Source organism: Sciurus vulgaris (genome assembly GCF_902686455.1).
Source record: "Sciurus vulgaris genome assembly, chromosome: 12".
In the NCBI taxonomy this organism is placed as follows: Eukaryota; Metazoa; Chordata; class Mammalia; order Rodentia; family Sciuridae; genus Sciurus; species Sciurus vulgaris.
The window spans coordinates 78,661,863-78,689,842 of record NC_136473.1 but is presented as its reverse complement, the minus strand read 5'-3'; the positions used below and the strand labels follow the sequence as shown (position 1 = coordinate 78,689,842).

Sequence of the window (27,980 nt, the reverse complement as noted above, 5' to 3'; positions counted from 1 at the left end):
CCCTAAGCAACTCAGTGAAACCCCATATCTAAATAAAACATAAAAAAGGGCTAGGGGTGTGACTCAGTGAGTAAGCACTACTAGGTTCAATCCCTGGTACCAAACCAAACCAAACCAAACAAAACTTGGGCTAGGAGTGTAGCTCAATGAGTGTGTAGTTAGTATACCTGAGGCCTTGCATTTGACCCACAGCACTGTGGAAAAAAGAAAAGAAAAAAAAAAACTCTTAGCGGCACAGAGATGCACATCTGTAATCCCAGCTACTTGGGAGGTGAAGACAGGAGGAGCTCAAGTTGGAGGCCAGCCTCAGCAACTTAGCAAGGTGCTAAGCAACTTAGCAAGATCCTGTCTCCAAATAAAAAGGGCTGGGGATGTGGCTCAATGGTACAGCACCTCTGGGTTCAATTCCTTGTATTAAAAAAAAAAAAAAAAAAAAATCTTGCCTCTAAATCACACACATCCCTAATAGCCATATTAACTTATAACTGTATTCTTAGGTTGTCTTTGACAAAACAATGTATGCAGGGTGATTACATTTCACTATATATACTGGTGTGTGTTAGAAGAAAGGTAAAAGAAATGTTAAAGAACATAGGATTACTGCCCATAAGGCATTTATAATTCAGCATTTGCCTGAATTTCCCAAACCTTTTTTTAACACAACATTTCAGTTTCCCTTTTTTTGACCCATAAACTAATAGTTCCTTTATTTTAATTATACTTCTAAAATTTCATTCTTTATTTCTCTGCCTTGTGCATATTACCACACCCTATTTTCTCTTCCCTTGGAATAACCATTTTTAGCCTAATTCCATATATTTCCCTCTTCCCATGACCATCTTCTTGCCTTGAAGACTTCAAACAGCTGCCATCCCCACCCCACTGCCCCTTGTAGTAGGAATTAAACCCAAGGATGATCTACCACTAAGCTACAACCCCAGCCCTTTTTTTTTCTTTTTAGATTTTTTTTCACAATACTTTTATTCTATTTATTTATTCTTATGTGGTGCTGAGGATCGAACCTGGGGACTCACACATGCTAGGCAAGCGGTCTACCACTAAGCTACAATACCAGCTCCCCAGTCCTTTATTTTTTTATTTTGAGGCAGGGCCTCACTAAGTTGCTGAGGCTGACCTCAAACTTACAATCCTCCAGCCTCCCAATCTCCAGTCTCCCAAGTCAGTGAGATCACAGGTGTGTGTCAAACCTGGTCTTCTTTCCTACTTCTTACCTATCAACCCTCATGTCTAGCTACACTCAAGAGACAATGTGGTATCTAACTAAAGGTAACCTAAAATTTGTCTTGTAAGACACCATATTAAATGCCAATAACTAGACAAAAACTGAGAAGCTAATTTTCTAGCAACAAACAATGTTTAGGAAATTTGGGGGGTTAAAATTTTATGGAAGGTTTTTTCATTTTAAGATCTTAGATAAACAGTGCAAGGTGGCACATGCTTGTAATGCCAGTCACTCAGGAAGCTAACTAGCAGGATTGAGAGTTCGAGGTCAGCATGGGCACTGTAGTAAAAACACACACACCCAAGTCTCAAAAAAACAAAACAACCTCTTTATAATCATTATGGATTGTGAAAGCATTAACCACCAAATTTTTTAAAAGTCAAAATCAATATCTATATGATATTAAGATATTACTCCACTGATAGCTATTCAGCATGATAAAGAGAAAACTTCACTACTCCAACTAGTTTAGAGCTGAAAATATTTTTTTAATAAGTTTATATGCAAATCATTAACCTTGCCTGGAAATATTAGTCTTCATCAGTTCCCTGAAAAATACCCCACTAGGTATCACCAGGAGCCAATAATCATGCAGCTGCATGACGCAGGTGACATGTACTTTTGTTCAAAAGGCCAGAAAGCACCTGGTGGGGTAAAAAGGCTGCTGATGAGGGCAGAACAACTGAAGCTGTTTAACTGTCACAGTACATGGAGCACCACTGCCAGGCTACAGCAGCCTTAGATGAAGCACCTTGAACCACCTCTGCTGCTGTTTACACCTTTTTATTCCTTCTCTTTTTATTCCTCAGGTGCTTCCAGGGGAAAAGAAAAAGATGCACACAGACTGAGCAACTGAGAGGTCAACAATGGTTCCATCAAACCATTAGAAGAAATTAAAAAGGGAAGTGATAGGTAGAAGGTGTTAGAAAGAGGGATTGAGGGTGGGGAAGAAGTACTTTTGTACTTTATTTACTTTTGTACATAAAGATAGATGAGTGAGTACGGGGAATGGCAAAAGGTGCTACAATTGGAAGAATGCTATATTTTAACACTAAACCAGGTTTCAGATACTAATGGCTTGACAGTGCCCCTCTGCTACTGAATTATGAACCAAGAATCTCAGGGGAGCCAGACTAAAAAGTTGGGAATACCAAGTGGTGCAGGTCCATGTGAACTGGACTATTCTGAAACAAAATGAAAATAGCTAATTTATGAGGACTTTAAAAAAACGTATTAGAAGAATGACCATTGTACAAGAGTACAGGGGGAAATTCTGCTTTGATAATCTGACAGTTCAAAATGAACATCCCATTTCCCCTAATTCAATCTTCATTTCCTTTAGCTAAATGCTTCCTTTATTTGCCACCCCCTTTACAAACCAAATAGAAGGGCTGTTTAGAGTGAACTCAGTGATCCTAAATGTAACTGAAGCTAAACAAAAGATCTTTCTCACTGGCATGAACAATCCTTCCAGGTAGCCATGCATGGATCCCAGAAGTGAGCTGAGGCATCTCTGATGTGTTTAACAGAGACAGGAGCCTAACTATGGCCAAAGGGCAGTGCCTGAATCCCACAAAGGCTGGAAAGGCCTCTGTGGCTCAGCATCAAGGGGTTCTAAACTTAGACCACTAAGGTCTGTTTACCAGTTTTACATCAAAACCACTGGAGAATAAAGCAGATCCGGAGAAACACTGGCTAAGGAAGCCCCACCAACCACATGAAATGACATGAGAGGCAAGAGAATTCTTCAAGAAGAATGAGAATCTACATCTTAAGTGAGCCAAGAGAAAACTGATTTGACACTGTAATTCCAATTCCTCATCAATTGTGACCTCAGTTTGCATGCTTAGCACATATCAGGAGAAGGCCCTGGGAACTTTTAGTAAGATAAACACTTGGGGAACAGTTTGCACTTTTTTTTTGTTTGTGTATTTTCTTATTTTTACATGGACATAATACCTCTTATTTTATTTATTTATTTTTATGTGGTGCTGAGGATAGAACCCAGTGTCTCACACATGCTAGGCGAGCACTCTACCACTGAGCCGCAACCCCAGCCCCAGTTTGCACTTTTTTGTATCACTTCCAACTCATGAAACAAAAGTAAATGAACATTAGAAATTTAAACCAATTAGGGCTGGGAGTGTAGTGCAGTGGTATGGTAGGGTGTGCCTAGCATGCAAGAAGCCCTGGGTTTGATCCCCAGCACCTGGAAGGAAAGGAAAACGGAAGGAGAGGAAGAGAGGGAAAGAGAGAGGGAGAGAGGGATTGTGGGGGGACAGATGGGAGGGAGAGGGAGGAAGGAGATTTAAACCTTTAAAATGAAAGGACAAGCCAGCACCATGGTGGTGCACACCTATAATTCCTGCGGCCCTGGGAGGAGGATCTCAAGTTCAAAGCCAGCCTCAGCAAAAGCAAGGCGCTAAGCAACTCAGTGAGATCCTGTCTCTAAATAAAATATAAAGTAGGGCTGGGGATGTGGCTCAGTGGTTGACTGCCCCTGAATTCAATCTCTGGTAATAAATAAAAAAACAATAAAATAAAATAAAAATTTTAAATGAAAGGACACAGAGACAACAAATAACATGCCTCTTCTGCAGACGACTTTGTTCACATTCCAAGACTATAATATAAAGCAAAAAAGGGAAAAATCACCACCCAATTTATTGCAGGGTCATTTCAGCTCTTGAAGAGTGGTTTGGTTTTTTGTTTGTTTTTGGTACTGGGGATTGAACCCAAGGCCTCATGCATGCTAGGCAAGTGCTCTACCATTGAGTTACTCCCCTAGGCCTTTTTCTTATTTTATTTTGAGACAAGGTCTCAATAAGTTGCCCAGGCTGGCCTGGAACTTGCAATCTTCCTGCCTCAGCCTCATTTGCTAGGATTACAGGCATATGCCACAGCATTCAGCTTGTAACAGTGTTTGTTAAGACACAGGTCACGCCATCAATTTAGTGGGTTGCTGTCATCATTTTTTAAAAAATCAAATCAAATAGAGAAGAAAACATCAGTGTGCATTTCGGGAAAGTTTTGTATTGCTTCGTTGAACTTCCATTTCAAAAATGCATTCATCTATGTATGTGCATGTCTGTGTGCATGTGTGTGGATATACTGCATCCTGATAGAAAATATATTTCTTTCCTTTTTTTTTAATGTCAATTTTATTGTGCATATTTCTGGAGTACAACATAATGTTATGGGTCACATATTTAGTAAAATGGTTACTATAGTGAAGCAAATCAACATATCTATCTCACATGGTTACTTTTTTTATGATAAAAGCAGATAAAATATAGTTACTTTTTAATCACTAACACAATTTTATTAACTATAGTCCTCATCTTTAACATTAGATCTCTAGACCTGCTACATTCTACATGTCTGCTACTTTTTAAACCTACCACCTTACACCTCACAATGAAACCCCAAGACAGATGCCCCTAAACAAGGACTCTAACACTGAGCAAAACCCCCAGCCCAGTATCAGCTACCTTGTATCCTTTGACCTTATTTCCTTATTTCCTCCCCCCAACCTCCATTCTTTCCCACCTCCTGAAACCATTTTTATTCTCTCTCTATATTTGACCCTTTTTTAAAGATTTCACATATAAGTGAGATCATGCAGCATTGTTTTTTCTTTGTCTGGCTTATTTCACTTTAGTCCTCCAAGTTCATCCATGTGTGGCAAACAGCAGGACCAAAACTGTATTTCTTACAGTGAATTAAAATCTAAAAACATTTGAAAACTGCTGAGTGAATGGAACCTTAAAAAATTTAGAATACTGAAGTATATTACAGAGAGATTATATATGAATCAAATACTGATGAACTATGAAGAAGTTCATGGGTCAACTGAACATGCCTTGGTCAACAAACAAGGATTACTGCCAGAGTTACTGTCAGAGTTATCAAAATATTCTCATACTGACCTGGAGCTAAGAACCGTAAGCTTACAGTTTAAATACAGAGAAAACACACCACTAAAACTGAGCCAAGAAAAAGTGGGAGCTTGTTACATAGCTCCCTCTACCCTATAAAGATAAAATAAATATGTGGAAGGAAATGAGAAGGTAGATTCTATTTCTACAGCATCATAGGCCACAGTCACGCCAAAGGGTTCATTCATTGACTGAGAGACCAAGAGGAGTAGATGAAGAAGTAATAAGAAAGGAAAAAAAACATTCTCCCAAATCTTGCCAAACTAGTCCTGGCATAGCTACCCCAGATGATAAATTCCCCATTCTGAATATCATTGCATTCTTTTCTTCCTACCCACTCCTGACCCTCAGCATAGTCACATGCTTTGCTGACCACCATTTGGTCTAGGCAAATGGCCTAGTCTTAGCTATCCCGGACCAAAGGAAGCCCAGGGCACAGGCAGAGTCCTTCCCAAGTAGAGGTAAGAATGCTAAATAGACAATATGGGAGTTGGAAGAGGCAAGTCCGGTCTCAAAATGGAGGTAAAACCACCACCCGGTCGCCCCCAGCCCGACTCCGGCCATCGCCGTCGCCGCCGGGGGGAGGAGGGCCATGATCCAAAGGTACCAGAGCAATTGAGGAAGCTGTTTATTGGTGGTCTGAGCTTTGAAACTACAGATGATAGTTTAAGAGAACATTTTGAGAAATGGGGCACACTCACAGATTGTGTGGTAATGAGAGACCCCCAAACAAAACGTTCCAGGGGCTTTGGTTTTGTGACTTACTCTTGTGTTGAAGAGGTAGATGCAGCAATGTGTGCTCGGCCACACAAGGTTGATGGGCGTGTAGTGGAACCAAAGAGAGCTATTTCTAGAGAGGATTCTGTAAAGCCTGGTGCCCATCTAACGGTGAAGAAAATTTTTGTTGGTGGTATTAAAGATTCAGAAGAATATAATTTGAGAGATTACTTTGAAAAGTATGGCAAGATTGAAACCATAGAAGTTATGGAAGACAGGCAGAGTGGGAAAAAGAGAATTTGCTTTTGTAACTTTTGATGATCATGATACAGTTGACAAAATTGTTGTTCAGAAATACCACACTATTAATGGGCATAATTGTGAAGTGAAAAAGGCCCTTTCTAAACAAGAGATGCAGTCTGCTGGATCACAAAGAGCTCGTGGTGGTGGATCTGGCAACTTTATGGGTCGTGGAGGAAACTTTGGAGGTGGTGGAGGTAACTTTGGTCGTGGTGGAAACTTTGGTGGAAGAGGAGGCTATGGTGGTGGAGGTGGTGGCAGCAGAGGTAGTTATGGAGGAGGTGATGGTGGATATAATGGATTTGGAGGTGATGGTGGCAACTATGGCGGTGGTCCTGGTTATAGTAGTAGAGGAGGCTATGGTGGTGGTGGACCAGGATATGGAAACCAAGGTGGTGGATATGGTGGTGGAGGAGGAGGATATGATGGTTACAATGAAGGAGGAAATTTTGGTGGTGGTAACTATGGTGGTGGTGGGAACTATAATGATTTTGGAAATTACAGTGGACAACAGCAATCAAATTATGGACCCATGAAGGGGGGCAGTTTTGGTGGAAGAAGCTCTGGCAGTCCCTATGGTGGTGGTTATGGATCTGGTGGTGGAAGTGGTGGATATGGTAGCAGAAGGTTTTAAAAACAGCAGAAAAGGGCTACAGTTCTTAGCAGGAGAGAGAGCGAGGAGTTGTCAGGAAAGCTGTAGGTTACTTTGAGACAGTCATCCCAAATGCATTAGAGGAACTGTAAAAATCTGACACAGAAGGAACGATGATCCATAGTCAGAAAAGTTACTGCAGCTTAAACAGGAAACCCTTCTTGTTCAGGACTGTCATAGCCACAGTTTGCAAAAAGTGCAGCTATTGATTAATGCAATGTAGTGTCAATTAGATGTACATTCCTGAGGTCTTTTATCTGTTGTAGCTTTGTCTTTTTCTTTTTCTTTTCATTACATCAGGTATATTGCCCTGTAAATTGTGGTAGTGGTACCAGGAATAAAAAATTAAGGAATTTTTAACTTTTCAATATTTGTGTAGTTCAGTTTTTCTACATTTTAGTACAGAAACTTTAACAAAATGCAGTTTCGAAGGTGTTTCCTTGTGAGTTAACAGAAGATCATTGTTAATTACTATTTTGTATGAATTTTGCTAAAGTTAACTGTAAAGAGACAATATGATCTCATAAGAGATAGCACAGCACCTGTGCTCTCTTAGGGAGGCCACTTCAAGAGAGAAGCCAAGTTATTCTTCAAATGACAGGACTACTATGTCTCCTTACATTGAACCAGACTGCTTTCCTTATAAAGTAAGAGAAATGAGCTGTCCCACTTACTAAATTAATGGCTAGATCTAAGGAAAAATCCACAGAAATTTTCACATGGTCTCAATTCTAATAAGAATATTAATTATCTATTATCCTTTTTGAAAGAGACAATTCCAGCAACATCCTCTTACCAAGAAATGAAAAAACTTTTTCCAACCTTGATAACAATTCTGTAAAAGCTTACCAAGATGCAATTATCAGATTATCACATATTCCTTTCTCTTCTTTAGAGGGGTACTGGGGATTAAACCTGGGGACACTTTACTACTGAGCCACATCCCTAGCCCTTTTTTATTTTGAGACAGGGTCTCACTGAGTTTCCTGGGCTGGCTTGAAACTTGAAATCTTCTTGCCTCAGACTCCTAAGATGCTGGTATTAGAGACATGAGCCACCATGTACCAGCCACATATTCCTTTTCTTTCAGAATGGGAAACAAGCAAATTACTCCCTTACAGTAGAAGCAGGGATGGGTGATGTTATGCCCTTACCTTTTTTCAACTTTCTAGATTTTGTTCCTCTGATTACACAAGATGCTGTTCAGAGCCCAGAGTATATATTGCCAAACTACTTTTTCAAGAAATCCAACTAAAAGTTGGTATGTATGTGTATGACTGATATACAAGACTGGTACCTGTAAGAGGGCATGGTGCATCGTCACCTCCAATTCAGCTAAAACATGAGCAGCATCCTCACTGTCCTCTTGAACCTCCAAGTCCTCTTCAGGGATGGTCTCCCAGTTGCCCTGGTGAGCAGTGAGCGTATGCACTAATTCATACTGTCCAGGGAGTGCCAGGCTGACACGGGTCTGAGTTCCATAGGTGAAGCGGAGGCGCCGGAGCTTACAGCTCTCTTCACTGCCCAGCTTGGTGGTAGGAAGCACCTGCACCCCCAACAGCAGGTTCAACAATTGACACTTGACATTACAATCCTGGCCAAGGATCAATATGCAGGGGAGGCAGTCCACAATCTGCTGGAGGTACTTCTCTTCCTTAGGTGGGAAGGAAATGCAGCTCAGCTGGCCTGGTTGGGGAAGGGGAGAGTGGAGGAAAAAGGAGTAGAGAGAAGAATGAGGAAGAGTAGACAGAGACTCGGGATGTCAGGACCTAAAAGAAAAATTTCTAGGAGACTTTCAGTTAAAGGAGATATTAGGAGAACATCCCAGTCAGAAAACATTCTTCAAATACCAAACAGAGGTCCCCTTCCCAACTGATCCCCAGGGAACAAGCTGTTAAAGGTGTCAGTGACCTGATCCCTCCTCCCCACTCTTTTTACATCCAGTGGAGGGACAGCCTAGGAAGTTTACAAGAACTGAATCAGAAACACAAAATCATTAAAATGACAATTACTAGGACAAGAATCCAAGAAGAAATTATACCTCAGCATGTGAAAATTAAAACCTTCCTTCTGAAGAAGACCCAAAGTTAAGCATGTATAGCCCTGTCAAATTTCTCTACCATATGAAGTTTTGGCTTACGTTCATCATTTATGACGTATTTTGTAACTATTCAGGCTCATCTGTATACATACATACAGTGAAATGAAAAGTTTTTCAAGACTGCATGAGCTCTAGACTGTTTTCCAGTTCATCTCCTCTGATAGCTGGTGACAGCATCCCAGATGCTAAGTCATCTGTTTTTAGAATATCAGGTTCTCAATTAAGATCAATAGTTCCTATCAAGTCATATTCCTTCTGGTTATGGATGACAACACCCTGAGTAAGAACTGCCTGTGGAGATAAAATCTCAGCACAGTTAGGAAGAGAGTGATCTACCTCAAAAATACTCTCAGGACAACCACCACTGATCTGAATGGCTAACTTAAATACAGCCAACAATCCTCCTAAAACATGAGAACTTCTGTTTGGAGAGAAAGAACCAGAAGTTAATTCCCTGAACTTGATACTTGCCCACTTTTTCAGCTCCAGGGCCTGCCTAAGATTCAGGAAGACCAATCTTCGAGCCAAACACATACATCATAATTGAAGTTTTGGGCAGTACTACTAACTGAAATAATATTTGCTTTAGTCACTTTACCATAAACTACATTAAACCACTTGTAAGCTGACTGTTTTGTTCATAAAATTGAAGCAAGAGGCCTGATTCACTTCAACGGTGTTTCTACTTCAGGATGAACCTACCCTACTACTCTTTCAAACCTTCAAGCTTCCTGCTCTTCCACAGTGGCACCACCAAAAGGGTTAAAGAGGCCTGTGTTCACCCAGGTCCCTCTATGCATTTCACAGAGGCCCTTTCTTTCACACCTGTCTACACAAGCATCACCCTGGCCTGTGCGTATACATCGGCAATACCAAACACTGAAACAAGGAAATCCACTCTTCTGGGAAAGAGATGGATTCCTTAGAAAAATCAAAGAGTGTTCACTGAGTGCTTAATTCTGTGCAAGATATTTACTAATAAGCATGAGAGTAAAATATCAGACTATTGGTTAATCTTTGACCTATCATCTAAAAAAGCAAGGGTGCTCAGTCAATTGTCTGTGTAACCACTTAGCAAGGAGCACTGAGCTAGTCCCATTTGTGTACAAGGTACCTTGTTCATAAATATACACCTATCATAGTTTATTCTAATTATTTATTTATACTTATCAAGAGCACAAAGACCAATCCTATTTCTCTCTGTATCCTTGGCATCCAATACAATGACTGACAAATAGGAGTGCTTAAAGCTATACTTTTGTTTGTTCTGGGTCAGAATCCATTTATCACAGAGAACTGTCTATAGAAAGCTATAAGTGAATCCATAAAGTATTTCAAAAAGTGCAGTATCATGAAGAACAGTTCAAGGGAATTATTAACCTTAAAAAAAGAAAAAAAAAAAAAAAAAAAAAAAAAAAAGCCTTTATCCCAACCCAGAAAGTAGTTGTGGACAAAAGAACAGACACTTCCTCAATCACCTGGCAGAATTTAACTGCCATAGTGTCAGCCTGAGCCTGCAAAGTCCAACCAAACTGTCTTCACTCTCATCTACTCTTCCCAGCTTGCCTCTTTTCCCATGACCCACCCCCAGATTTTCATGTGAGTATCTAGGTGTCAATTCACATTGACAACCTTTAAATTCTTATAATAAAAGTTGTTGTTTCATAATGAAAAAAATAAAAACAGCAAACTTACATGAGCTTTGTTACTGCTATTACTAGGAGAAGAGATAATAGAGAAGAAAACCAACTAAACTACTTTTGAGGACCAGAAGGAGAGGCCTCAACACCTCTGGGACCAAGTGCTAGCTAAAGGAAAGCCTATAAAACTCACAGCATCAGTCAGATCCACAGGAGACACACCCCATTATTCATCTGACCAAATTATCACCTCCCTTGCTCCATCTCTCCCACAAAAACAGTAACTACAAATAAAACTGCCACGGTCAAAACAACCAGTGCAATGGGCAAGGCTGAAGTTGAGCCCAGTTCTAATTCTGTTTTCAGGCACTCTGCAATATATCGCTACCTAAGCCCTTTGTTTCTCCCCCATATTTTTAGTTTTTTCATTGATCTCCAACATGTCTAGGAGATTTGAACATGGACATGAAAAATGAAGATGATCATTGCTTCCTTTTTTTTCCCCCTCCTGCAGTCTGGGGATTGAACTCAGGGGCACTCTGCCACTGAGCTACACTTCCAGACCATTTTATTTTGAGGCAGGATCTTGCTGGTTACCAGGGTGGTCTCAAACTTGCAATCCTCCTGTCTCAGCCTCTCAGGTAGCTGGGATTAAGGCATTTGCCACCATGCCTGGCTAAGAAATGAAGTTGAATGCAGGTGGCTTTACTCCTTTACATTGACAACCTTTAAATTCTTATAATAAAAGTTGTTGTTTCATAATGAAACAACATTCTCTGGGCACACTGGTCAATGATGAAGTGTGCAACACAGAAGGGGAATAGCACTAGAGTGAGGGCAGATGTTCTGATCCCAGTCTTCACCACTGACTGCTCTGTGACCTTGGCAGTCCACTTGCTCCTTTTGTACCTTGAATTGCTCATCTGAAAATTGAGGGAGTTGGGAGACTTTAACATCTAAAATACTGTCAGTTTTAACTGCTGAAAGAGTAAGGATGGGAAAGAGATGGGAGGCTGGTCTGGTTGTTTTTATTTTACTTTAACTTATATGTGAATTTAATTATGCAAGCTCCCCCTGGACTTCTCTAACTACAGATCAAAAAGTTGACTGAACTCGCCAGGAGCTCTGAGAACCAATAGTGCAGTCTTAGCAGTTCTCTAAAGAAGAGATCAAAAGCAGTAGACTGACGGTGGGAGGGAGGAAGGAAACCTGTTTCAGAGATGGAGCAGCTGCCTCTCTGACAGTTAGAGGACTTCTGAGTTAATCAGGTTTTCTTTTGTAATTAATACAACAGCATCTGTGTATGGGCTGCCAGAAGGTAACAGCATGACTTCTCAGCTGGCGCGCATTAACCCTGCCAACTCTGGCTGTAGAAAAATTCATATCAAATTGTCTTAAGTGCAAACCAAGGCCTTCTGTTTCTTTTTGTTTTTCTTTTGCTTGGTGGCTGCTCTTAAATATAGATGATCTTGACTGGGGTTATTTTTGTAAACAAAGGTTTCAAGTTAGAGGAAGAGAATACCAACTAAAAGAGCAAGTCACTTTGCTTATTTGTTCTAGGTACCATTTATTGAACCCTTTCTATGTATTGATCACTTTGTTTGCCTCATCTCATTTAATGCTCACAACTTTACAAAAGACTCTTCTTATTCTCATTTATAAATGAGTAACCATAAGTTTAAAACTCAGAACCAAAAAACAGCCCAGTTTTCTCTACTTAGAGATAAAAGGTGAAACACAGGGCTGTACAGGAGATGTCCCTACGTCTCAGGGGCCAGGTTAACACTCAGTAGCAGACTACCATCCACATCATTTCTCAATCTAGAGCCAAACACAAAATTTAGTATTGGAGGACCCAAATTTAAAGTAGAAGTTGCCCCAAACCACAAGGGATATAGACAGTGTGAGGATAAAAACAGAATTACCACTAGCTGGTGCATTTTCAAATTTGGTACTGTTGTTCTACCTAAGATCTCTAGTCTCTTTCCTAAAAGAAACTGTAGGCGCTTTTTGGAGAAATTCTTAACATTCTTCTTATCACTCAGTGTGATTACAGTTTGGATTTGAGGTTAAATTATACTAATAAGAGAGGTCAAGGGAAGGAAAGCTAATGACCTATTTATGTCACATGTGACATGTTAGGATCCTAAATTAATGGGTTCTGCAGCAATAGCAATGGATTTGTATCAACACACTCCCCTTCTTGCCTATTTTCCATCCCAATCAATAAATAAAATACGCTCATGAAAGGTGAGCAGAGGACAGAGTAAGTGGCAGTCTGTGCCATGCCTGGAGTAAGGCAGTAGAGCTCTACACATTTGCCTCATTATACGTGTGCAATTTGTTGGGCCTCAGAAGGCAATATGCCAAAAAATGGCACTTTGGTATGCCAAGTACTCTGAATTAAAGGAAGGTCTCAGAAGTGAAATCTCTCCAAAATCTTTTCTTCCCCAGAGTGAGTCACAGAAACCAGAATTCTTCTTCAACAAGGCAGGTCATAGAAACTAGAACCCCTCTACTCCAAAGCAAGCCACAAAACCTAGAAAGTTTACTCTCTCCTCTCTTGATCCCAGAGGGGTCCTGTCCTATACTTCTGAGGAAGAAAGGCTACCAGAAGGACCAAGAAGAATCAGGACAGGCTTTGCTGGTCCACCTCAGCCCATAACCGTTAGATCACACCCTTTTGTCTCACATGGGTTTGCATTCTCTGTCTCCCTTCCACGCTCATTCTCTACTGAACCTGATCATTAACAGTTTCCCCTGGGTCTCGGGAGTCAGGGGGCTTCCTTTCTGAAGGTTTCATGCATATAAAACTTTGACTAAATAAGTTTGTTATGTTTTGCTCATGTTATCCTGTCTTTTATCACAGTAGTGTGGGCTGTGACCCCTGTGACAGTCATACAATTTTTCCAACCTCCGTAAACCCAAGGATAACAAGGACGTCACAGTTAACTCAGGTATCAACAGAGTTACTACTGCAATCCTTATTAATAGTATTTTCCTCTTCCAGGAGGTTTTTTTGTTTTGTTTTGAATCTCACTTTTATCATTGAACTTCCCTATATACAATATGTGCTTTTATGGCAAGCTACGTTAAATCTTCTCTAAAAGCAAATGAAATATAAAGGATTTTATTAACTTAAGTAACCAGTGATATAAATGTGCATTTACACAAATAGGTATAACATTTCATTTTGTATTAACTATACGTGCCAAAAGTAAAGGACAAATACTAAATTGAGAAAAGAATGTTATATAGTCTTTCTACTATAATCAATTCTATAAACTTCAAAGAATTCAGCTACAAAATTCCTGGGGGTATGAGAGAGAAGAAATTATAGACAAGAAACATTTACTTTTCATTCCCAAACAAGCTTGCTGGCTTTCAGCAAAATGAAGATTCTGAATGATACAGAAGGCAACTGATTTAAGGAAACCATATGCTTAGGTAGTCTTGCTTTCAGAATCTTCAAGACCAAGTAGCACAAGGTATTTTTATGAAGGGGACAAGGTGTGGAGATTAGAAACTGAAATACAGTCAATTAGCCAGAGCTCTTGCTGGAATCTGAAAGTCAAGCTGGCAGAAGCATTTCTAAAGTTATCCTATCTGCTGGCCATTAATATCCTCAATAGGGCTGGGGATACAGCTCAGTTGGTAGAGTGCTTGCCTGTCAAGCACAAGACCCTGGATTCAATACCCAGCACCACACACACACACACACAAAAAAAAGATCCTTAATAGATTTTTTTTTTCCTACTAGAAACTGAACCCACGGATGCTTTGCCACTGAGCTATATCCCCAGCTCTTTTTATTTTTTATTTTGAGACAGGGTCTCATTAAGTTGTTTAGGACCTATTGCTGAGACTAGCCTTAAACTTGGGATTCTCCTGCCTCAGTCTCCTGAGCCACTGGGATTACAGGTGTGCACCACTATCTGGCAGATTTCCAACAACAGATTTTTTTGGTACCAAGGATTGAACTCAGGGGCACTCAACCACTGAGCCATATCCCCAGCCCTATTTTGTATTTTATTTAGAGACAGGGTCTCACTGAAGTTGCTTAGTACCCCGCTTTTGCTGAGGCTGGGTTTGAAATCATGATCTTCCTGCCTCAGCCTCCCAAGTCGCTGGGATTACAGGTATGTGCCACTGTGTCCAGTCCCAAAAGATTTTAAGAAGCACATTGTCCTGGTATCAGGGAAGAGGGGAGACAGACTCTGTGGCAGCTTACAACCCCCAGGAGCCATATGAGATGAGAAGGCACTCAGTGGCCTGCTGACAAGTTCTTTTCTGGGTGAAGATGCTCCTGAAGCTGCTCATGCGACAGAGAGAACATAAATGTGGCTAGAAAATGAGGCTTTAATTTATGGGATATAGAGATGGAAGTGGTTCCTCAAAAGACACCAAGCCCACGCTTCACAGAGGGCTCAGATTTCGTTATTTGGAAGGCAGTATATAACAGCTTAAATCCACTGAGAATGATTCAAAAGTGATAATGTGTCAAAAGGATACTGGAGCCAGGAACAGTGGTGCATGCCTATAATCCCACCTACTTGGGAAGCTGAGGCAGGAGGATTGCAAGTTCAAGGACAGCCTGGGCAACTTTGCAAGACCCTGTCTTAAAACAAAACCAAAAAGGGCTGGTGATGTGGCTAAGTGGTAGAATGCCCATAGGTTCAATCCTAATACCCAAAAAAAAAAAAAAAAAAAAAAAAAAAAGGAAGCCTGTAATTCCAGTGACTCGGGAGGCTAAGGTAAAATAATTGCAAGCTCAAGGCCAGCCTCTGCAACTTAGTGAGACCCTGCCTGAAAATAAAAAAGGACTGGGTATGTAGCTCAGTGGTAGAGTACCACTAGGTTCAATCCCCAGTACTAGAGGAAAAAAAGACACTGGGACGAGTCTCAAGGTGGACTTAACTGACCAAATTGGAGATAAATATGATAAAAATAAAAAAACGACAGTAAGAGTTACAAGCCACTGAAAAAGATCCACTAGTACACACTGACATAAACAAAGAAAGAAGGGAAAAGGAAAGCTCTTCTCCAGCAGAATGCCAACTAATAGACACAGAAGGAATACAGATATAACCACTGAGACAGGTGGGAGTTGTCAGGGGATACTGGGTCTAGTGGAAGGAGGTTTTTGGGGGGAACAGGATATTAGTGAAATCTCAGACACTTCCCCACAAATGATTAATCAAGTGCAAAGGGGAAAATGGTGAATTCTAAGCTTACCATCTCCAGGGAGGGCTGACATGGTACACTCTGTGAGGTGGGCACATCACAGCATCTGTCTGTCTAGTGCTGTTAAGAGCCCATGGCCTAAGTCTAGTGGTGAGGAAACAACATATGGTTCCAGGTTAAGGGGCCTCCTACAGAAAGTAAGGCCTACTCTCTAAATTTGCAGAAGACACAAATGCCAGGGAAAGGCCAAGGAACTGTTCCAAATTAAGGGAGTCTGAAGAGACACAGCAACATGTGCTCCTAGATAGGACTCTAGGCCAGAACGAAAAAAAAAAAGTCATTGTTGGGACAGTTAGCAAAACTTGAATGGGATCTGAGGACTGGTGGCAATATTGAATCCATGCTAATTCCCTGATTTGAAGAGTTGGATACTGACATGTACAAACATGTCCTTGTTCAGGAGAATGTTCGAGTGTTTACAGATGAAACAACCTATTTGCATCTTATTCTCAAAGGTTCTGAAAAGACAAGGCATAATATATACAGGGGAAGGGTTGGTTATATATCAAATGCATTAAAATGTTAACAACTGGGAAATCCACGGGAGCAGGTATGAGAGCTCTTAATACTTTCCTGCTAACATTTATGCATGTTTGAAATTACTTAAAAAAAAATTTAATGACCCCAAAAAATACTTAGCAAAGCATATGCAGCTCTGGATCTCAGAAGAAAGTGATCAAGAAGCAGAATTTTACCTGAAAGGAAAAACAGCAGGGAAAAATACATCCAACTCAGTAATAACAGGATTTGAACAATAGCAGTTTCTTTACTGCCCTCACTTTTGCCCTGCATACTACTTCCATGTCTTCAGTCTTCCTGTGAGGGTTTATGGTTGCCCATTCAGAGACTGGGGGGTTCAGGGCACTAATTCAAGTAGTTCAGGGTCAGACTTAGAACCTAAATTCACAAAGCTAAGCAGCCTAGACCGACACCATGCACAGGACACTCTGATGAAGGTAACCTACAACCATCAAGCTCATCAGTTAAGAAGCTACCAGAGAAGCCTGACCTTGCAGTGTCCGCAGCAGCCTCTTCTGTTTACTCAGGGAAGAGAACATACTGTCACCTCCTCAGGAGTGCAGGCCTCATCCTTAGCATACTCTTAACAACTTTTCTTCTATGCCAAAAACCACTGTTGAAGTGGGAGCAGTAGAATTTCTCATTTCTCTTCATAGGACGAACACCAGCAGAGCAAGACAGTTTTCAATCAGGAGAAACTGAAATAGGCTTCCCCAGTAGAGTTATTGTAAGCCAAAAAATAAGAATGACTTCTATTAACTAGCTATTTTCCCCTAATTTCTCCTTGCATTTATGTATCACCATAATATTAAAAACTAAGGCTAGAGTACATTTTGGGGGATATTCCTAAAAGCTAAGCTTTACATTGGTTCAGTTGCTGTCCTCTAATCTGGAGAGAATTTTTATTGAAACAAGTTCTATAAACCTAGCTGCATTTGTGACAGGGTCTTAGTCCTTGCAAAGTGGTTTTATTAAAAGCAAAGAAATCCTGGGAAATTCTCTCCCCGTCATAGGAACTAGAAAGAGTAAAAGAACACCAAACCGAAATCTGTCTGGCATAAATAAGGCACTAAAGCTCTTAATCTGATGAAGCTAAAATTAGACACTTTTTATATCCAAGTAAAAGAAAATGAATAAAAGCAGTGTTTAAAAATAAATGTGCATTTTTAAAAAATCAAAGGCTTTTATGAATACATAACCAAGACATCATTCTTCAGGACAATTCTGATGCATCGTTTAGACAAGTGAAAAGCAAAACAATCCCCAAGTCCTACTTCTCATTTTCCTGCCCAGAGAACAGCACCCCCAGGGAACGGAAGCACAGTATAATAAAACCCAACCCCAAAGAGAGTGCTGGTCCAAAGGTTCCCACAGCCACACGACACACAGCAGGGGATCGTATCCAAACCTTTCACCTGCCTGAAGAAGACAGGAATGCACTGCATGCCATGGGCCCACAGGGGATCAATGGGTTCCTAGGCTCTGCCCAACCTTCCTTCACAGTTTTGGGTTGAACTTTGGAGGAACATAATACATAGGGAGGCTTTCTCAGTGATATAGAGAAAGCAAGGGGACACAGATCTCAGCCACTATTATATATATATTCTCTGCTCAAGTGCTAAATTCCAAGATCCCAACATCACTAAACTCATTTGGCAAAGAGCTGAATCAATCTGCTAGCCTACAAATGGCCTGAGACTGGACATCCTTCACAGGGGACTTCAGGTAGACCTCTGAAAGGTAAGAAAGAAAAACTGCATCTTCCACATGGACTCATCCTCTGTACTCTTACTATAAGTGACACCACTCAGATTCCCTGGGCCACGTAGGAAGCAAAAATCTATCATCCCTAGGGGCTGACTATTTTTCTACAAGAAGGGCAAATCAACTTTAGGTCTTACAAATGTTAAGGCTAAAAAAGCACATCCACCTACACACCTCACACTCACCACTGGCTTCTCTGTTAGTAACCTCTGAGAAAGACACAGAAATGAAAGAAACTCTAACAGTAATCCTTATGAATGCATTCTGCATTTGAACCACATAAACATGACAATTGTCATTACTCTACCAAAGAAAGAAGAGGGTTAGGCTGGGGTTGTAGCTCAGTGGAAGAGTGCTTGTCTTGCATGTGTGAGGCACTGGGTTCGATCCTCAGAACCACATAAAAATAAATAAAGGTATTGTGTCCATCTATAACTAAAAATATTATTAAAAAAAAAAAAAAAAAGAAAGAAAGAAGAGGGTGAATTTTGTTGTACCTGGTCAGACAGTCAGCAGTGTGTCCCAACTCTTACTTTTTCTTGCAGTGCTGGGGATGGAACTCAGGGTCTTACACCTTCCAAACAAGCACACTATCTCTGAGCTACACCCCTAGCACTCAACTTCTATTCTTATCAGTGCCACTGAATCTTACAAATTCCCATGTGCCTTTACACACCAAAGAAAGCTGTTGGTTAAGTACATAACTAACTTATAGACAACCCCCTAGAGGGAATGCAATGAAACATCAATCCTTCTTTCATAACATGATTTGGAATTAATAATCTGTTAGTTGGACAGGGTGGTTCACTACTATGTCATGTGCCAGTACAGAACCAGGAAATTAAATAATTTCTTTTTTTTTTTTTTTTGTGCTGAGGATCGAACCCAAGGCCTTGTGCTTGTAAGGCAAGCAGTTTACCAACTGAGCTGTATCCCCAGCCCCTAAATAATTTCTTAAGTTAACAAATGTTAAGGATTTCTTTCCCATACCAAAGTGTCTCCTGGTATTATATGCAACTAACTCATCCTCTGGGACACGAAAAACATTATTTGGGATACTGGCATAGAATGTAACTCCAGCCTAGCCAGGCAGTTATTCAAGAGGCTGAGGCATCAGGATCACTTCAGATCAAGAGTTCCAGGCCAGACTCGATCTCAAGAAGACCTTGCTCCATCCATCCCACACATCAACCTGGTTTGTAGTACCCTCAGGAACGGTGCACCCCTATCCCCCAAAACAAAACAAAACAAAACAAATGCCAGCCTACTCATCATCTATCAAATATATATCACTATTATTTTTTTAGGGGCCAAAGTAGTAATATGTGGGTGATTCTACAAAAATTCATATCTTCTCTGGTGGAAAATACACTTCTGAAATGGGAATTAAGTTACACTTAATTTCAAACATCATTCCAACATCTACCAGTCATGGACATAATTTAATGTATATTTATTTGCTCATTATGTATAAAGCACTATGATAGGCAGTGCAGGGGATACAAAGATAAATAAAACAATCTTTATTCTTAGAGGTTTACAACCTAGTCAGCAGGGTAAGACAAATATACTCACAGCCACTGTGCCCAAAAAAAAAAAGAAGTAAATAAAAATAATAGCCTGTAAGAATTAAACAACAGGCATAATGTGAAATTCATATTTCTCTTTTACTTTATTTTTTTTAATTCTTTTTTATTGTAAACAAATGGGATACATCTTGTTTCTCTGTTTGTACATGAAGTAGAGGAATACCATTTGTGTAATCATACATTTACCTAGGGTAATAGTTTTTGATTCATTCTGTTATTTTTTTCCTCCTCCCCCTCTTTTACTTTAATAATATTCTTTGAAGTTTATTTTTAAAAGATTGTTTTTGAAGTGTACTTACCACAGAAAGATGCCTTGTTCTCTCAATCCAGTGAAACAGAGAACAGAGAAAGGAAGAAAGCAAAGAGAAAAGTGGACACAGCAAAACGAAATTTAACAACCAAGGCTGAGTTGGCTCAGTGGTAGAGCGCTCACCTAACAGGTGTGAGGCCTTGGGTTCAATCCACAGCACCACATAAAAATAAAATGAAGGTATTGTGTCCACCTGCAACTAAAAAAATACTTATTTTTTTTTAATTTAAAAAATTTAACAACTGAATATTTATCAAAATCTGTGGGTTTTTAAATTTTGTTTTGGGAGGGTACTTGGGATTAAACCTTAGAGCACTTTACCACCTTGCCTCACTACTATTTATTTATTTATTACTCAGATGAACCTGGGGGCACTTTTCCACTAAGTTACATCCCCAGTCCTCTTATTTTATAAAACAGGGTCTAACTAAGTTGCTGAGGGTATCCCTAAATTGCTGAGGTTGACCTCAAACTTGTGATCCACCTGCTTCAACCTTCCAAGGTGCTAGGATTACAAACCACTGACCTGGCTAAACTGATGTTTTCTTTAATAAAACACTTGCATGGCTGAAGCACAAGCCATACCGAAGTAATGGCTTTTTTTATTTTTATTTTTAGTTGTAGGTGGACATATAACTTTATTTTATTTATTTATTTTCATGTGGTGCTGAAGATTGAACCAGTGTCTCACATGTGTAAGGCAGCGCTCTACCACTGAGTCACAACCTCAGCCCCTGAAGTAATAATTTTTAAGACTAAACTAAATACGTTGCAATTGATAATAAGTTTGAACGCAGTAACGTTTTTTTCTTTTAAGAGCTGGCAGAATTTGACAACCCTATTTAATAGCAGGCTTGCCCTGAGCCATGGGAAACAGATTTTTCCAGGAAAGGAAGATTAGGAAGGGGAAAGGCTAAAAAGGGAAAGGGTGCAAAGCACCATTGTGCTTTGGAAGGCCATTTCCTCCCAGGCTCCTAATCAGCAAAAGGGGACCTGGTGCCCTGAAAGTCAGGGACTGGAAACTGGAATAAGAGGCCTGAGTAGGCCATATCACACTATACTCATTGAATCAAACAGGCTCCACTGAAGTAAATCATGGTTCCATGACAAGCTATGGAGCCTCGGTTATGACTCATTTGTAACAAATTCTCTCCACTGCAGAGTGCATTTTGTATTCCCATGGCCAGCCAGGTCAGAAAAGAACAAGGAGTCACAGAAGCAGAATTGGACTGGGAGCCTGGAGACCTGGGCCTAAATCTGGTTCCCACTCAAAATTGTTCTGTCCCATATTCCATCTTTTTGCCCTCATTTTCTTTCCCCAACTCCATTTTCCTAATCCAATGTTCACTAACTACACACACACACATATACACACACACAACCACAGATTTAACACTAAATGTACACCTGAGCTTTAATATATATTGTCAGCACTTTGTAAGGTAGGCATTATCACTCCCATCTTATTTATTGAAATATAATTAGCCTTCCTCCAGCCCCACTTTTTTTGTACTTCAGATGGAACCCAAGGGCAATTTACTACTGAGTTATATCCCCAAGCCTTTTTTATTTTTTATTTAGAGACAGTCTTGCTAAATTGCTCAGGCTGGCCTCAAATGTTTGATCCTTGTACCTCAGCCTCCCTTCTGAGTCCCTTGGGGTTATCACTGTGATTACAGGTGTGTGACACTGTGCCTGGTATAATTAGCCCTTTTTAAGTGTAAAATTTAGCGAATTTAGTATGTCCACAAGGTTGTACAACCATCACTACTACTGAATTCCAGAGCATTTTCAACACCTTAAACAAAACCTCAAACCCACTAGCAGGCACTCCTTACTTGCCTCTCCCCATGTTGCCTGGCAACCACTAATCCACTTTATCTCTCCACAAATGTGCCTATTTTGGACATTTCATATAAATAGAATGACACAACATGTGGCATTGTGTACCACTGCTACTTTATACAGAGAAGATTCAAAAAGGCTAAGTAACTTGCCAAAGTCACACAGGTTGTGTGGTGGTACATGCCTACAAACCCCACTACTGGGGAGGCCTGTGTGAGCAACTTAGCAAGATCCTCAGCACCTAGGCAAGACCCTATCTCAAAGTAAAAAAAATGGACTGGGATGTAGCTTAGTGGTAAAATGCCCCTGGATTCAATCCGTAGGAAAAATAAATAAATATTTACAAACATACAAAATAGAATACAAACTCAGCTCTGATTAAATGCTCATGCTTGCTTTTAACCATTGTATGCTGCTTCCACATATGTAGAAAATTGAGAAAGTTTCAGATATACTTGAAAAGATGGGGTTTTGCTAATCTAAGGTAATAAAAATAAATACCTCAACTACAGGATCGTCTCTATGGAGCCTGTAAAGCATGGGCAGCTCTTCTATACATCACAAACTGCTAGAAAGCACAGCCATTCCATTGCTGTCGGGGTTTTACCCTACAACCCCACGTTATCCCCAACCCTCAGCCCCATAAAGATGCAGGTACACAAAACCAGGTTGAAAAGAATCTCCTCTCTCCCAGTGTTTTGTACCTCCCCCAAATGGTGCTCTGCGACTTAAACTTTATCATCCACACAAATTTCTAAGACAATGTCTGTTTTAAATAAGTGAACTAATGCTTTTTCCTTTCTTTTAAGTTCTGGCAACCAGTTTATACTAGGTATGCCAAAAAGAGAATGAAGAATATTGGGGAAACATAGCTATCAGCTAACCAAAGGCAAAAAGAGTTATAAAAACCTAAGAATTTTAATTCATATAAAATGCCTATAATCTGGTGCCGACACAGTGGTACACACCGGTAACCCTAGCAACTCAGGAGGCTGAGGCAAGAAGATCGCCAAGTTGCAAGCCAGCCTGGGCAACTTAGCAAGATCCTCAGCATCTTAGCAAGATCCTGCTTCAAGATAAAAAATAAAGTGGTCTGGGGATGTAGAGCAGTGGTAAAGGACCCCCGGGATCAATCTCCAGTACCAAAAAGAAAAATGCCTAATCCAGCCACACCTTACCATTATGGTTTCCCCCTTGCTTTGTGTGCTGCAGGTGGGTAAAGTTTAATTTAGATTACACCTTTTTTGAGGACCAAGTTCTGGTCTACCTTGTCCTATTATCTATCATCCAACATAAATAAGTACACTATAATGAGGATAATTATAATTTTTTTCCTTAGGAGAAAAGTATAGAAGATAGAAGAAAAAGACTGATATCCACTAGCTCAAAGCCAAAGTCAATATCTTTTACTCTTTACCCCCATGCATAGCACACTGACCAACACATTCCAGGAATTCAAGTTTCTATTGAATAATAGCTAATATTTATATGGCACCTGAGCAGCACTGTTCTAAACCTGTTCATATATTAACTCCCGACAATCCTACAGGTAAGTACTATTCAAATTCCCTTCTCCAGATGAAAACTATGGAATGGCACACTTGAAATTTGTCATTCAGTTAGTAGGGAGTGGAACCAGGATGAAAGGAAGGAAGGCAGCACAAAGAACAGCATTCCTCTGGAGTGAATTGAGTCACTCCAATTTCTTAAAATCCAGAGGTTTATGACAAACTGCAAAATCAGGAACTCTACTGGACCATAAGAAAAGGAAAACACTTTTTCCTCTTTTGCTTTGCAATATTCTATCCTGTCTTTCTTCAGAAGTGCTCGAAGTTGGGGCTGGGATTGTGGCTCAGTGGTAAAGCACTTGCCCAGCGTGCGTGAGGCACTGGGTTTGATTCTCAGCACTGCATATAAATAAATAAAGCCCATAGACAACTTAAAAAAAAAAAAATCAGAAAAAAAAAAGAAGTGCTCAAAGTCTTTATCTCATTATTTCTGAACCCTCTGACAGAAAAATCAACAGATACAGGGTGTCTCATCCCTCTATCTTTGAAAGGTAGGATACATCAGGGAATCAAGGAAACTTCACTCACAATTCCATTTTCTTTTTACAAACCAAGCTACTCTAAAAAAAAAAAATCATTTTGGAGTCCTATTCCACCTACTTTTTAATTTTTAATCTTCTAAATTTTAACTTCTAAAATATCACATATATTATGTATTCTCTACACTATCAACAATCAAAATTAAGAGGGAAATGAACCAGGTATGGTGGCGCATGCCCATAAAGCCAGCTCCTCAGGAGGCTGGGGCAGGAGAATGCCAAGTTTGAGGACGGCTTGGGCAATTTAGTGAGACTCTGTCTCAAAATAAAAATAAAAATGACTGGGCATGTAGCATGTTCAACACTCAGTATCAGGAAAAATAAAAAAGAGGGAAGTATTATTTTGGGGTTCTTCACAATCCTTTGTGGTTGAAAGTGAAATAACAAAATTTCTTGGCATTATATGGCACTATAAATAGTACATAAAGACATAATTTTTTTTTCTATTGTTACCATCCTTATAGCTCAACAATTTCAAATTTATAGTTTGTCCCTAATCTTCAATTGCTTAAATAGCATACTGCCTCAAGCCCAGAATCTACTTCCACTCTGAATGATTAAAACTTTCTCAAGGTTTGTTAAGAATTGAGTGTTCCTTTCCTTAACATTCCAGGTTCCTATTAATCAGAAACCAGCAAAAAGAAAGTTGAGGCAGTCTCTGAATGACATTGACCTTACACAGATAGCTGTAAAAGGAGAGAACAGGAGCTAGTTGTCTTTTACACAGTGGGTTTCTACTTTCTAACGTAATTACCTAAATAGCTTATTAAATGGCACTCCTAAAATACACATAGTAAGAACCATCTAATTTTCCCTGATGTATCCTACATCCCAAAGACAACTCACAGGAAGGGTAGCATCTTATGGAACAAATCAAACTGCCCCCAATCTTGTCATCTGCACCCTCTCAAGTTTTTATTTGGGATGGATAGATTCCAAAGGATGAAGAGAGCTAAATATGCAAAAACTAATTCATGATGCAGTCAACTAGAAAAGCCAATGAGGCAAAATACAAAGGTATATTTGTATTGCTTAAGTTGGTTTTTAAAAAATACAAACAAGAGCCAACAAAGATGGCTTGAAAACTTCCATCTCCCTATGGTGATTCTATTCTTTGATTTTTTTTTTTTTTTTTTTTTTTTTAGGAGTTATTCCAAAATAGTTGTGTAAAATAAGGCAGCAGTAGCTGAGTGAGGAGGCACACACCTATAATCTTGAGGTTGAGGTAGGAGAATTGCAAGTTCAAGCTCAGCCTGGGCAATTTAGTGAGACCTTATCTCAAAATAAAACAAAAGGACTGGGGATGTAGATCAGCAGTACTTGCCTAGTATGTTCAAGGCCCTGGGTTCAATCCCTGGCACAAAGAAAAATAAGTAAAATAAAATAAAATAAGATAGCCTGTATGGGGGTGTAGCTCAATGATACAGCATTTGCTTGCCAGAGGTCCTGGGTTTGAACCTCAGCACTGAAAAAAGAAAAAAAAAAATTTTTTTTAAGAATTTAAAAATACTAATTAACTAAAATAAGACAGTAATAGCTAAGATAAGCTTTGAGAAAAACTTCTGAGCAGGGCAAGATCCTGGAAAACACCACTAAGAGAAGGGGTGATAGTACACATTCTGGGGATCCTCTCTGAAGCCATAGCTATTTTCATCAGCTGTCTTCTGATAGCCTCAAAGAAAACAGTTCCCTCTACAAGTTCTTTCTAGAACAGCAAATCCCTGGACATAAGATATCAAAAACACAACTTCAGAAAAACTAGTCATCATCCTAATCCCACTTATCCCCTAAGGTAAATAAGAGTTTTTTAATTGATATTCAGGCCTACTAAATGAAATGGTATCATTTAGGTCACTATCAGAATCATATAAGCTCCCTGCTCCCTCTGGAGATTGAACCCAGGGGTGCTTTACCACTGAGCTACATCCCTAGCCCTTTTTATTTTTTATTTTGAGGCAGGGTCTCTCCCTAAATTGCTGAGGGCCTCACTAAAATTCGGAGGCTGTACTCAAAACTTTCAGTCTTCATGCCTCAGCCTCCCCAGTTGCTGGGATTTCAAGTGTGTGCACACTGCAACCAGCTCATTCTTATCACCAACTTTGGAATTTCAAATTCAAGATATTAAACACACATTTTTGAGAAAATAAGATCCAACATACAAACTCAAAGCAATTCGTGCAAGTTCTTAACATCAAGTTCAAATTTGCTATCAGTATCTAAATTCATGTTTCTGATAGTGTTAGCAGACCCCTAAATCCGAATCTCGAGGTCTTTTCATGTTAAATTAGATTTTTAGGAACCCTTCCCACAATTATTTAATCTGAATCTGAGAGAAAGCCTGAGACATGCCACTGGTATGATTTTAATATGCATTTTTGGCTTAACAATTACTAAATTAAACCGATGTTGTCCCTGAAATCTCTACGTGGAATGCCAGTCTCCCCTTTTCAATCTATATCTATTAAGACGCAGAAGTCAAATGACCCTCCAGTTCACCCCCAACACGACTTTAAAACAAGAAGTTAGGAAAGACTAAAGACCATGCACAATTTTAAGTGCTCTGGGGTCTCTGGCACATCGCAGAAAGAATCATGTTAACAAGGGCAAAAGTAGCTAGTTCTCCAAAAGCTCGACTGAAACATCCATTCCTTCCCTCTAACTTCTTCACCATTAAGCACAAGCAACATCTCTGGGCAATTCCCTGACTCCCATCAGATATGATTTCCTTTGGCGACACCCGACCCTATTAGAATACCCTCCTCCCTCCTCTACAGAGCTGCCTCAAGAAGGGTGTACAAGCATTTTATATACTTAAACACACACGCACACACGCCGCTATAGTACTGAGGCTTCCTCAGACTCTGGACACCTTGACTGCCTCTCCTCCATCCCTAAACTGGGTCTCTGACCCACAAGTGCCCACCCACCCCCCCAACTCAAAGCAACTTTCCCCACTCCTCGGATTAACACCCACCCTCTCCACACACCGGCTCTCCCCGGTCCGGCCCGGCGCACAGCCGGGTCCCCTGGGTCGTGGCTCCTGCACTCGGGACGCCCCTTGCTCCCAGATCCCCGGCGGAGCCCTCGGTCCCCCTCCTCCAGGGATGCCTTCCCACCGCATCTCGGATCCCGCCGGCCCAGGCCCGGAGGCCCCGCCACGCAGCCCAACTCCCACTTTCCGCCTCTTCCCGGGGTTGCAGAGCAGGGACAGGGGTAGGAGTGCGGTTCGCCCTCCGATTTGCCTCTTTCCCTTGGGCCTGCCCTCCTTACCGGCCTGCAGCCCGGTTTCGGCGACATCGCCGGCAGGGCCGGGCTCGGGCCCACAGCCGCCGGTGGGGGAGGAGGGGCAGCTATGGTCGTGGGAGCACTTGATGTCGCGGAAGAACTTCTGGGTTTCGCGCAGGTTCTGCCTCAGCCGTCCCAGGTAGCGGCGGTAACGACCGAAGCCCCGGCACAGCTCGCGAATCATTCCGCCGCCTCCAGGGCCCGGACCCGAGACGGGCTCGCTGCCCCACGGCAGCCCGTCGCCCTCCATCGCCTCAGCGCACTGTCTTCTCGGCCGGGTCCTCGGCTGCTGGTCCAGCCCCGCTCCTTCCCGCCCCCCAGTGCTTCAGGGAGGCGGAATCCGCCTCCTGACGCCCCCGCCTGCAGTCCGCCGGGCTGCCAGCCTCGGTCACTGCCGTTGCAAACAAACCAACGCGCAGTGCACCCCGCACGGAACCTTTCTCTCCGCATTCCGGGAGAGCGAGGGAAGGATGATGAAAAACACCATCACCGCGCGGTCTTCTGGGACTTGTAGTTTGGACTGAGGCCGAGCGCCAGAACCCTGGGAGCTGAGGCTCCGGAGTTTGTAGGTGGTACTGATCCCCCTTGGATAAAAACTTCACTCGTTCTTGTGCTTACACGCACTTCTGGGCTAAAAATGTGTTCCTTGGCTGGGATTGTGACTCAGTGGTAGAGTAGTTGCCTAGCATGTGTGAGGCACTGGGTTGGATTCTCAGTACCACATAT

At 40.9% G+C, this 27,980-nt stretch overlaps 1 protein-coding gene and 1 pseudogene across 2 annotated transcripts in view; one reads left to right on the top strand and one right to left on the bottom strand.

Moving 5' to 3' along the window:
- DSTYK (dual serine/threonine and tyrosine protein kinase) overlaps positions 1 to 27,657 on the bottom strand; it is a 57,007-nt gene extending 29,350 nt beyond the window's left edge. Inside the window, exons 1-2 of the mRNA XM_079107353.1 lie at positions 27,240 to 27,657; positions 8,148 to 8,536 (exon numbers count right to left, since the gene is read on the bottom strand). Of these exons, the coding sequence (XP_078963479.1) occupies positions 8,148 to 8,536; positions 27,240 to 27,504 (654 nt within the window). The 5' untranslated portion in view covers positions 27,505 to 27,657. The remainder of the gene's footprint in view (positions 1 to 8,147; positions 8,537 to 27,239) is intronic.
- On the top strand, positions 5,675 to 7,218 carry LOC306642013 (heterogeneous nuclear ribonucleoprotein A3-like; annotated as a pseudogene). The gene has a single exon. The product of its transcript is annotated as a heterogeneous nuclear ribonucleoprotein A3-like (transcript).
- Positions 27,658 to 27,980: the final 323 nt, after the last annotated feature.